Source organism: Xenopus laevis, chromosome 2L (genome assembly GCF_017654675.1).
Source record: "Xenopus laevis strain J_2021 chromosome 2L, Xenopus_laevis_v10.1, whole genome shotgun sequence".
In the NCBI taxonomy this organism is placed as follows: Eukaryota; Metazoa; Chordata; class Amphibia; order Anura; family Pipidae; genus Xenopus; species Xenopus laevis.
In genome coordinates this window covers 97,345,005-97,357,597 of record NC_054373.1, presented here as the reverse complement: position 1 = coordinate 97,357,597, position 12,593 = coordinate 97,345,005, and the positions used below count along the sequence as shown (strand labels likewise).

At 37.6% G+C, this 12,593-nt stretch overlaps 1 protein-coding gene across 1 annotated transcript in view; it reads right to left on the bottom strand.

Annotated features, from left to right (window-relative positions):
- Positions 1 to 12,593, bottom strand: part of slfn13.L (schlafen family member 13 L homeolog) — a 47,995-nt gene that overhangs the window by 16,701 nt on the left and 18,701 nt on the right. The window contains 2 exon segments of the mRNA NM_001091272.1: positions 2,206 to 2,328; positions 2,677 to 3,704. Coding sequence (NP_001084741.1) covers positions 2,206 to 2,328; positions 2,677 to 3,704 — 1,151 coding nt within the window.

The window sequence follows — 12,593 nt, the reverse complement described above, 5'->3', positions numbered from 1 at the left end:
TTCTTTCATACAACCAACAGATGGCGCTGTGTGATTTTGCAGTCACTGTTAATCTTTCATATAACCAACAGAGGGCTCACTGTTATTCTTTCATACAACCAACAGAGGGCGCACTGTTATTCTTTCATATAACCAACAGAGGGCATTGTGGGATATTGCAGTCTCTCCCCAAGTGTACTGTTGGTATAGGAATGATTAAAAGTGACTGCAATCTCAACTACTCGGGTCGGCTACCGGTGACCCGAGTATAAGCCGAGGTAGACTTTTTCAGCACATTTTGGATGCTGAAAAACTCGGCTTATACTCGGGTATATACGGTAAGTAATTTTTCCACCAGAGAGTACACTACCCTATTTAAGTGTTATGCTAAATTAGAATTTGCAATGCAATAATTGTCTTTCCAACAATATTACATCAGGAAATGAATGCAAATATATATATATATATATATATGGTCATAAATGGTCATGGCAATAAAAAATGCCATAGGTGCTGATCCATATATAATTTTTGGCAATAAAGTACCAAATCAGCCAAATCAGCTAGCAGCGAAAAAGTTAGGAGAGCTCCAATCTATGGGTGGTGCCAAATGTTAGGGCACCCTTTAAGGATTGTAATTATCCAGCAGCTGACATATGTGCAGTAGAGCAAAAAAACCAACTTTTTTGTTAAAAGTCCGACTTTTAACTCTTCTTCACATGCACACAGGAGCACTGTCCAGGGTATCAGGCCATTACAATCCTTGTTCATTGTTAGGGCACCCCAAATGATTGGAGCTTACACCTTACCTTTAAAGTAGATATACAGTATGGCATAATTGAAACTCCTTGTAGGCAATAATGAATAATATAAAGTGCAAGTTTCACTTTTGGTAAAAGTGGTCATCAAGTGGTAAAAGTGGTCATCTTTGAAAATCTCCCCTTTATTGGAGCTCCCTAAAGATCTGCTGCAGTCCCTGTCTGTGTTTCAAATGAGGAGTGGGCATTTCCTAACTGTCCCTGCCAGAAGCACAGTAGATGGGGAATAGCCAATTACAGTTCTGAATTTACACAAGCAAAGATAGACTTCAGTTCCCTGATTTTCAGCGACTGCTACCTAGTCTTAAATAACATGAGCAAAGGTGGTGGCTAAAATATTTTCAATGAGTGCAGGATTAGGTAACACATGGATCCATTACAACCTATGAACCAGATTACAATGATATAATTGGTAAGGTAATTAAATGGTAATTATCATGATCATTAATATTGTTACATATTAAAAATAATGACATAGAATTATGGTAGTTTATAGCTTCTTCCTAATTAACAACATATTGGCCTAGATGTAATTAAATTAGAAAAACATATATCCCAATGTTTTCTTTCGCAAACTGAATCTTCTCCAAAAGTTCTCACATGAACTATGACCATGAAGTAATGTTTTTCATGGGAAAATGGCCTATTAAAGTCTATGGGCGACAACATTTTTTTGACATGAAACAAATATTTTGGACGCGCAAAATTTTTTCACCCAGTGGAGTCCAAGGGTGTCATTTTCGCAGAAATTTTTGCTCATCACTACTGGGAAGTTATGCACCACCAGTTTGATCTGACTGAAGCGGAGTGGCCATTCGGAAAACTACATTTACCTGCTGCTGAGAGCTGATGAAGGAATCTAATTATTGGCTGTTTATTATAAAATTTTGCAAATTCAGTGGCCACTATAATAATTGTAACATTCCCAGCAGGCATAACTCACATGGATGCATATATCTATATGATTTGTGTTATACGCTGATGCACAATAGGTTTCAATACTGCTATTTTAATATGGACGGGCCCCTCCCTACCATGCTGCAGTAGTTTTACGGGTTAGAGAGTTTTGATCATGGGTATGTTCAATAAATGTACTTTTCTATGACACCGATTTACCTTTTTGATTTTATGTGCAGTGTTGATAGGGTTGAGTCTCCCTATTTGCTTTTTTTTAGTTCCAGTCTATTCCCCATAAACTTCCGTAGTGAGATATGTTTTTCCCATTTAATTGCATTTAGCTTTATTGGAAAATCTGAACTGAATTAGGAGATAAGCTTTTAACATAAGTTTAATTTGGCCCTATATGTGGTATTATATCAGGCAAATGTTTGTCATCTTGAACCTGGTCAGTTAGTTCTGTCATAGCACAGCAAATGATCAAAAACAATTATTACAATTTAGTACATACCTCCAAAAAGATTTTTCTGGATATCTAGCAAAGATTCCCCTCCTTCCCTTTTGTAAACTGGTTTACTATGTGAAGATTGATCAGAAATGCTCAGTTTTGAGAACTGTAGCTCCAATCTTGGGTCTATAAAACAAAAAAATAAACTAAAAATGTAAGAAAAAACATGTATATTTGGCTACCTGCATCATTTTGTTTCAGACAGAGACACCTGGTATTGGTGCTCCAGCTGAATAACAGCTTTCAGATCAACCCAACAGCTCCTACTGTGTCAACTGCCAAAAGTCAGAGTTCCAAAAGCTTCCTATGTTTAATTTCATGTATAATTAAATCTTTTGTTGTCAGCAAAATCATATACAATTTAAACTACAGAAAGTACATTCCTGCCTGCTATTTTTGTGATTAATCACTGCTTACTGACCTACTTGCTGCACTGTCTTTAAATAACAACGTGAAACAGGAAAAATCCATTACCTATAACTTCTTTCTGCATTCTTTGTATCCATTCATGAGTTTCCAGCCTTTTTATCTGATCAATGTTAATGTCTTGGTTGTAACTTTCTACTATCCAGGATTGTGGATCATCAACAAAAAGCAGGCAGCAAAATGGCTCAACCCTTATAATAAGGACGTAGCCAGAAAACTTCCTTGAATCATCATAAACATCTTTAATCACTATACTGTAAGATACATTTTCCATGAAACAATCATGTAAGTGGTACATCTTCAGTTTTTCACATGATGATTTGACCAGATCTTCAATCTTTAATTTAGATAGTTCTTTTCCACACCCTTTCACTGTTCCACAATCACGAACACCAATTATGAGATATCCTCCTTTACAGTTTCCGAACATAGAAATGTATTCTGGAATAACTTCTTTTAATCTGGTCTCTATTTTTCCAGTGGAAAAATCCTTGAATTCAACTACATCCGATTCTGACAATTCTAAATCTTCATCTAGATGTAGATACTCTCTTTCACACAAGGCATCCAATTTCTCTTTATCAAGATCAGATCTTGAGAAGCATACTCTCTTCCTTTTTGATTTTTTCTCTATTAGATCCATCACTTGCTGGGAATCTGCAGCTCTCTTTGAAGTGAATGATCGATGAAACAAACCCACACTTAGAGTACAAATTCTTGGCAACCGATTATTAGAACTTCAAGTTTTCACAAAAATGTACAGATGCATTTTAATTTGAATAATATCAAAGTAATCTGCTTGTGGTAAATTAAAAATAAGGCTACTTAAATCTTTCTCAATGTCCAGTCCTAGAGAATGCTTCTTATAACTAAAATCTTCATTACTTATATTGACCAACACTATGCCTCCCCCAGAATTCAGCAATGCACACACTGCTTTAGAAATGTTTTCTCTCTCTCTCTTCTTTTGAGTCTTTGATTCAGATTGTCTTCCCATGCCTTTCCTTTGATTTTCACCAAGAGTGGCTGAACCAACAGATATAACGTTAACCGGAAAGTTTTTGTTTGTGATGTATCTGTAAATAAATGAAAAGTTCAGAAGAGCAAGATTAGACTAAGAAAAATATTAATAATACATACTAATAATAAAAATCATCATATATATTAAATTTGTTTCTATTGTCTTTTTGCAGTATTTCTAGATTACATATATGGAATATATAATCTGGAATGCCTGGGACTTTCCAGATAGGGGGTCTTTCCATTATGTGGAGCACCATTCCTTAAGGCAATTTAAGGACATTTAAACATTAAAAAGACTGAATAGAATTGTTTTGTCATTTAACATATTAATGCTCCATTAAAATCAAATGCAAGGTATTTTTTCCCATAGGAATAATCAGTTACAAATAAAGAACTATTTGTTTAAAATGGGAAATGACATTGTAATAAGAAGATTTTCATTAAGGCTTTGGGAGACTAAGCCTCCCCAAACCTATTTGCCTCAAAAATTAAAAGATAAAAAAAAGAAAAATCCTCTGACTGACCATTGTATTTCTTTGAACTTGTCTGGGGGGGAGGGGAAGGCGGGTGCTACTGACTAGTGTATTTAGAAAAAAATATCCCTACCAGTTGACTCTAGTGATGTCATCATGAGATTTTGGCACTGAAAATCTCATGAAATTTCAGATGGGAAAGTTTAAGATCTGATCTGCATACCAAGCAGAGTTAGGAAATAGGTGTGACTGAGTTTAACCCTGTTAAATGCCTGTTTGTGCTGGGGATCAGAGCCAAGAGACAAAAAGCAGCTGCTAATCCTCCACCTGTTTGTCTAGTATATGGGGATTGTTTAATATTTACATAGCATCTGAACTCATGCTGCATAGGTAGTTTTAGTTATTGCCACAAAAAATAAATACTATCAATGGACAATGGTAGTTCCGTTAAATTATTCGGGTATGAGCTAGCTGAAAATGAAAAAAGTGTGAAGGTGTGATGCAGTTATTATGGCAGCATTGCGACTAGATCTTACTTTCACACCTCTGAACCTGAATAGTTCAATGGAACCATTGTGATTGGATATTGGTGATAGGCCTTGTGTCCATAAAGGAACAGTAACACCAAAAAATGTAAGTGTTTTAAATAAACGAAAATATCATGTACTGTTGCACTGGTAAAACTGATCTGTTTGCTTCAGAAACACCATAGTTCATATAAACAAGCTGCTATGGAGCAATGGCGGAAATTGAAAAACCACTATAAGGCACAGGTTAACTAATGGATAAAAGATAACACTATTATGTTCTACAGAGCATATCTGCTATCTGCTGTGTAACCAGAGCCTTTTCTCCTTTGAATGGCTGCCCCCATTGCTACACAGCAGCTAATTTATATAAACAATAGTAGTGTTTCTTAAGCAAACACAGCTGTTTTACCAGTGCAGGGCAACACTGCATTATATTTTCATTACTTTAAAACACTTGTTTTTTGACGTTACTTTTCTTTAACTGCCTAGCAAATAAATATGCCATTCTTTCTTACTGGAGAGCTCCCTTAAATAACAGCTTAGACTGCAGCATACATGCCTTTAATGCATTTCACGAAGACACAAATTTTGTGTTGATGGGTGAATGCAAGTTTTTTTTTTCTAATATTATATTGTATTACTTTGAAACTGCAGTAAAAAGCCACTACTGTTTTTTGCAAGGGGACCAAAATATATCTGCATATACTTTCTATATACAAGATCTCCCAAAAATGACACAGCATATACCTTGTGTTTTATGTGAATGTAGACCAGTAAGCATTGTTTAATGTTAAACAACCCAATCATTAGCCCTGATTTCTATTAATGTGGATAAAATGAACTTTTTCTATAATTTTGATAATAAGAGAGTGCTATGCATAATTTTTTCAAAATAGTCTGGGCTTCGTCCATGCAAGTGAAAAATAACTTTGTAGCCTCTGGGTCCATCAATTAGTAGCTTTTAAGTCAGCCAATGTATGGTATAGATTTCAGATTGTAGTGCATTGTTAGACAAAAATCCACCCTGTCTGGTCTGGAATTACAACTTTTCCCAATGCTCATAATATGGTGCTGAATCAGATGTTTCTCCACCAGTGGAAAATCACTGGTGAAGAAACTGTTGATGTAACATTACACTTAGCCTCCCAAACAAAAAAAATCACCCTCGTCTATGGGCAGTTGTATTTAGTTTATGGATAATGGGTTTCTGTAAAATAGATGCTGGGCTTCCTACTGGATAAGTGAAAGCTGATTAGGTCAGTGATAAGACGTATGCCATGTATACCTCATGACCTGTGTGACATCACGGAAGTTAAAAAACAAAGTATGGTATGGCATTTGGTATCCAGAATGCTGGGGACCTTGGATTTTTCAGATAAGGGATCTTTTTGTAATTTGAATCATACTTTGTCTACTAAAAATAATTGAAACATTAATTAAAACCAATTTGATCGTTTTGCTATGATTAATGATTATTTATATCTTAGTTAGGACCAAGTACAAGGTACGGTTTTATACAGGGGTGATTCTGGTCTTTCTGCTGCCTGAGGCGTAGAGGGGAGAAATTTCAGTAATATTGCACAGCAGCTGTGCATTATGTTTTGAAGTCTATAAAATCCAATTAAAACAAGGAAGCATAAGTAGTAGAGGCATGGTTTCCTTGGCTTGTTTGCCAACACTGGGCTAATTTGCACCTGGGCCTATAGTAACCACCCAGTTATTAGTTTTTTCAGCCAGTTGCAAGGAGAAGAATTAAAGGGGACCCATCACCCAAAGAAAAACATTCCAAATCCTATTTTATCACATTAGTCAAGCAAAATTAACTTTAATAACACTATATAAATTATTTGAATCTTGTTTCCTTCAGTCTGGGAATTCATAATTATAGCAAGCAGGAAGCAGCCATTTTGTGGACAGTTTTATTAAGGCAAGTCTTGCATCATCACAGAATCTTGTTTATGCACCAGTATGGGGGACCTGATGTCCATTTCCTTGCCCTGGTTACACATTTAAACGGTAAAGAGAACGGGGGAATGTGTGGAGAGCAGCGACATCTAGGAAGTGCTGAATGGAAAGTGAAAGTAATTGTCTGCTCCGCCTCTATATATTTCAATATTTGATTGACAGCTGAGATTTTTAAATGAGCTTACAACAGCTATGAATGCTTTAATAAAAAATAGAAATTGGATTTCATGTTTAATTTGAAAAGGACTTTTATTATACAGATTTTTGTGTCTGGATGACAGGTCCACTTTAAGGCAAAAATCTGATTTATTGACATGTTTTACTGCACGGGTGATAGCGGAGTCCCAGTAGGCATGATATGAAAGCATTTCCATTTAAATATAATGTAAACTAAAGCTACTACAGTTTATATTAATTAATATGCTTCTGTGTAGTCATGGGGCAGCCATTCAAGCTGAATAGAGGAAAACAGGACATGTTTACACAGCATATAATTGTCCAGATTCAATTCAGTGAGAAAAAGTTCTCATGGTTTATAACGTGAAAAGTCATGGACAAGATTTGAATTGAGGAGAAAAAACTTTTCTCCAAATTCAGTTTCAGATTTTTCCCCATAGAGTTTTCACGTGATAAACTGTCAAATAAGATTTTCTGAATTGATTTTTATAGGAATGTGTCGTTATCACTTTAAAGGAGAAGGAAACCCCCTGGGTGCAAAACCCCTCCCCCTCCCGTGTTGCCCCCCCTCCCTACTGGCCTACCTGTCCCCCTGGGCAAATGCCCCTAACTTGTTACTCACCATTCTGCGCAGGTCCTGTCCACGGAGTTCACAGTCGCCATCTTCTTCCTGCTCTGACCGGCGTCTTCTGGCGCATGCGCAGTAGGAACATTTACCGGTACGGATCTACTGCGCATGCTCCGAATGTCACGAAGTTCTCCGGTTTCGTGACATTCGGCGCATGCGCAGTAGATCCGAACCGGTAAGAAGCAGGAAGAAGATGCCCGTGGGAGAAGATGGCGACTGTGAACTCCATGGACAGGACCTGCGCAGAGGGGTGAGTAACAAGTTAGGGCCATTTGCCCAGGGGGACAGGTAGGCCAGGGGGGAGGAGGGAGCAACACAGGGGAGGGGTTTTGCGCCCAGGGGGTTTCCTTCTCCTTTAACAACATGGCCTAGAAGTCAATGTGAAGTGACATTCTGAAATTTGGTATGATGATAATCATAAAATTTACACATTTTTTTTCCTCAAATGTCAATAAAAATTAATGTAAAAGAGTAATTTGTGAAAATCACCTTTAACTATTTCTGATTGTGTTTTTGATGAATCCCAAATATGTATCGTGGTAAATTATTAATTTAGCAGTGAGTCACAACTAAGATTAGTCGGAACTGGCAGGGAAAGTGAGTTACTGGAGGCCAATTGAGATATAATAAAAGTTTATTTACACAAGCTATGTGGATTCTGAACTCATCTGAGTCGATTTATATAGTGTTTTTTCAGTTTTCATGGTCATAGCACACAAACCTATGAATAAGTCTTTGTAACAAGAAACGCGTAAGGCTGTGGACACAATAAATTATTTCACTTTAAATGGTTAAACTTAACCATGGAAATCTTGAAACAGCACTAACTTAAGGGGGGGGGCACAATGTGAAAGCTGCCTATATATCTTTTTAGAATTGTCAATTATGAAAATTTAACAAACTCTCTCAAAGCTGGAAAAAAAAAGAGAACGGATTGGGGAAGACCTTTACATATCTTAACACAGTCCATGGTACAATCAAGTTTAGGTAACTAAAGCAAATACCTTCCCGCTTATGAATAAGGAACACTCATAATTGCATGGCACTCCCCTTCAGGGAAACACAGTACATTCTTGTTTTGGGCAACCAATATTCCCCAGTGGTGTTATGTTTTGAGTATTAAGTCTGCCGTTGTTAGGCTCTGCTGGGGTTTAATCCTGGGACTGCCTGTTGCTGCTCTCCCTAACCACAGTGCCATGAAAGCAGACGGCAAGTGTCAATCTCCTTTGCACCTGGATTTGCTACTTGTCCCAGCATCCTTATTGGTGGTTTGAGGTCAGCCAATCAGGGCTGACCCTGCCCTATTTAAACCCAGCCTCTCTCTATGCCCACTCCATCCTGTCCTGCAGTGTTCTTTAACTAATCCTAATCTCTTCCTGATACTGCAGTTTTGCCCACAACGCCCCACTCCAGTCATCAACTCTTCATCCTGATCCTGTCCTTTCCTCTCTGTGTCCTGCCCTTACAGCCCCTGCCTCCACAGTGCCCCTCACCTATCCCTGACAGCCATGTTTGCAGGTTGGGTTATGGTTGGTACACTAAAGTCACATGGATTCCAGTAAATAACCCCTTAAATCTCCACCCACAAAAATGTAAAAAGACACACACATACATACATAGCATACCTAGGTGTACATATCCCCCACAACTATCACAAGCTTCATGATTTTAATATAAGACACACTACTATACTTGCAGATGATATTAATATGTGGAAACATCATACTCTCCTACAGAGATGGGGCAGATTTAATCAAATCAATGGTATTCCCAAAATTGTATCCCCTACAAATGCTTCCATTTGGCATTTTGCCAACACAAAAAGCTGTTTATCAGAATTGGATTGGAACAATAAACTAGATCCATCCTATGAATAGTGAAAACTAAGCTGAATATTATGTTAATAAAGCATAGGAAAGGCTGAATTGACAAGACTGAGTCCAGATTAGAATGGTTTTTACCTTGGGTCAATTTCTAAAACATGCTGGGATATAATGTTCCTTGGATTCTGACCTAAAATGTATATTTCTCAATTTTTCACACAGGGGATTATGTCCCAAGTGAAACAGAACCTCCCAGATAATGTTCTTTTTAACTGGTAAAGAAAACAAGGACATCTGTAAGTAAAACATGCAATAGAGGAAAGCACGTCAATATTTAAATAGAAAGACCTCCCTTCAATTAAAATATTTTACTTTAAAGGAAAACTATACCCCCACAATGAATACTTAAGCAACAGATAGTTTATATCAAATTGAATGACATATTAAAGAATCTTACCAAACTGAAATATATATTTACATAAATATTGCCCTATTACATCTCTTGCCTTGAACCACCATTTCGTGACTCTATCTGTGCTGCCTCAGAGATCACCTGACCAGAAATACTACAACACTAACTGTAACAGGAAGAAGTGAGGAAGCAAAAGGCAGAACTCTGTCTGTTAATTGGCTCATGTGACCTTACATGTGGTTTGTATGTGTACACAGTGAATCTTACGATCTCAGGGGGCGGCCCTTATTTTTTAAAATGGCAATTTTCTATTTATGATTACCCAATGGCACATACTACTAAAAAAGTATATTATTATGATAATGGTTCATTTACATGAAGCAGGGTTTTACACATGAGCTGTTTTAATAGAGACCTACATTGTTTGGGGGGTATAGTTTTCCTTTAAATTATACTATGCAAACAGTGTTTAGCATACACAATGTTTAAGGGGGCTCCCAAACTATTGATTGAGCCCGCGTGTAGGATGTGCACACGGACCCCCTAAAAGGCCCCCTCCCTGCCAGATGCATACCCAATCTTCTTTTGGCATGTGGGAGTGCAAACTTCTCTGTTCAGATTCACCCATGATGAGGCTCTCGCCTACCTTCCACAGCTGAAGATAATAAGTGAACCTAGATCAGACTTAAATGTCCATTCTATTTGAACAGGAGAACACAAACAGTGTATTCATTAACCCCATCCATATGTTGTACAATTCAAACATCCCTTTTAATTAAATACATCACCTTTAAACACAATTCACAATACATCCTTAGATATCATTCATTACACCAAAAGTATGAATTTGTTTAAAGGAGAAGGAAAGTCATCTTGCACTTGGTGGTGCCAAATGTTAGGCACCCCCAAGTGATTGTATTTACTTACCTGAAACTGGTGCTCCTATCAGCAGAAAACTGCACTGGCCCGGGGTTATTCCAGCAAGCACCATGGAGCGATCCTCTTCCGGGTTCTTCTTTCTTCAAATTTCCTGGGGCAGACGCATGCGTAGTTGAACGAAATAGCCGACTTTTTAGTTAAAGTTCGACTTTTCGTTCTACTGCGCATGCACAGCCATGCCAAGACAGAGGAAGACTGAAGAATATCGCTCGGTGGTGCTCACTGATATAACCCCAGGCTGTTGCAGTTTTCTGCTGATAGGAGCACTGGCCCGGGGTTTCAGGTTCATAGATTAGTGTTAACTAGTGATGGGCGAATTTATTCGCCAGACGCGAATTCGCGGCGAATTTGCGCGATTCGCCGCCAGCGAATAAATTCGCGAAACTCCCGCGAAAATTCGCGGAAAAAAAATTCGCTGGCGTCAAATTTTTTTTCGAAAAACGGCGCCGTTTCGCGAATTTTTCGCCGTTTCGCGAATTTCGCGCGAAATTCGCAAATTTTTCGGCGAATCGAAACGGCGCAAATTCGCCCATCACTAGTGTTAACTTATTTTAAAAAAAGAGAAAGAACCTTGTTTATGACTGTAAAATGCCTTCAATGGTTAAAATTAACCCTCACTTCTCTGGATAGTGTATCAATTAACTTGAATAATTAGCTTCTTACACTCAATTCATTCACCACTTGGTTAACACCAGTATATTGGCCCCACACTTTGTGACAAATAAATATAAAGTGCTTGTGCTTAATTTAATACAACCAATAAAATATTGATTGTCGCTACACCGGCTCTGTGTGTTTTTTATCAATGAATTATTCTAGTATTAAAGCGTAAGACAATTGATTTATACGAATTCCTAATATTGGATCAATTGATTAATAAATTACAGTTGATCAATCAATTTATAAAGTGCCTGGGCTGCATTAATTGATTAAACACCTTTTAATTCATGTTTATCACAGCAATTAATGTAATAAATTTAAAGGGATCCTGTCATCGGAAAACATGTTTTTTTCAAAACACATCAGTTAATAGTGCTTCTCCAGCAGAATTCTGCACTAAAATCCATTTCTCAAAAGAGCAAACAGATTTTTTTATATTCAATTTTGAAATCTGACATGGGGCTAGACATTTTGTCAATTTCCCAGCTGCCCCCAGTCATGTGACTTGTGCCTGCACTTTAGGAGAGAAATGCTTTCTGGCAGACTGCTGTTTTTCCATCTCAATGTAAATGAATGTGTCTCAGTGAGACCTAGGTTTTTACTATTGAGTGCTGTTCTTAGATCAACCAGGCAGCTGTTATCTTGTGTTTGGCTGCTGGGGGGGGGGGGGGGGAGGGAGGGGGCTGATATCACTCTAACTTGCAGTACAGCAGTAAAGAGTGATTGAAGTTTATCAGAGCACAAGTCACATGACTTGGGGCAGCTGGGAAATTGACAATATGTCTTTTTTCCCATGACAGTATCCCTTTTAAAAGTGACCAGTGCAAAGAATTCTTGAGTTAAAAATTAAATTAGTGCTTCTCAATTGGAGATTTACCCAGCTGCTCCTTGAGAATAAGTGAGTAATTGAGAAAATAGATAGTTGGTGGAGTTGCTCCCAAGAATTCTAACTATATTTTTTTCTAGGTCCCTGGGAGCACCACAAAGTGGGAGAAGGCAGAAACTGGAGGGCTGCGGTCTCGTTTATTAAAACTTTTCTATCTTAGTAGAAGAGACTATTTAACCCTAAAAAAACGCAATCCCTTCAGTTCTTGGAGACAAAACAGATTCAAGATAAAGTTGTAGAGAAGATACCTGTTTTTTTTTTTCAAAAAGAGTGCAAATAGAGGTCAAATAATTGATAAAAGAATTAAGCGTCGTATCTCGCCCTAACACACATTTCGCCACAGCTTTCTCAAAAGAATGGTTCCTTACGGTAATTTTTATAGCTGCATGAAGGTGTTTAATCAATCAATGCAGCACAGGCACTTTATAATTTAAATTGATTAACTGTAA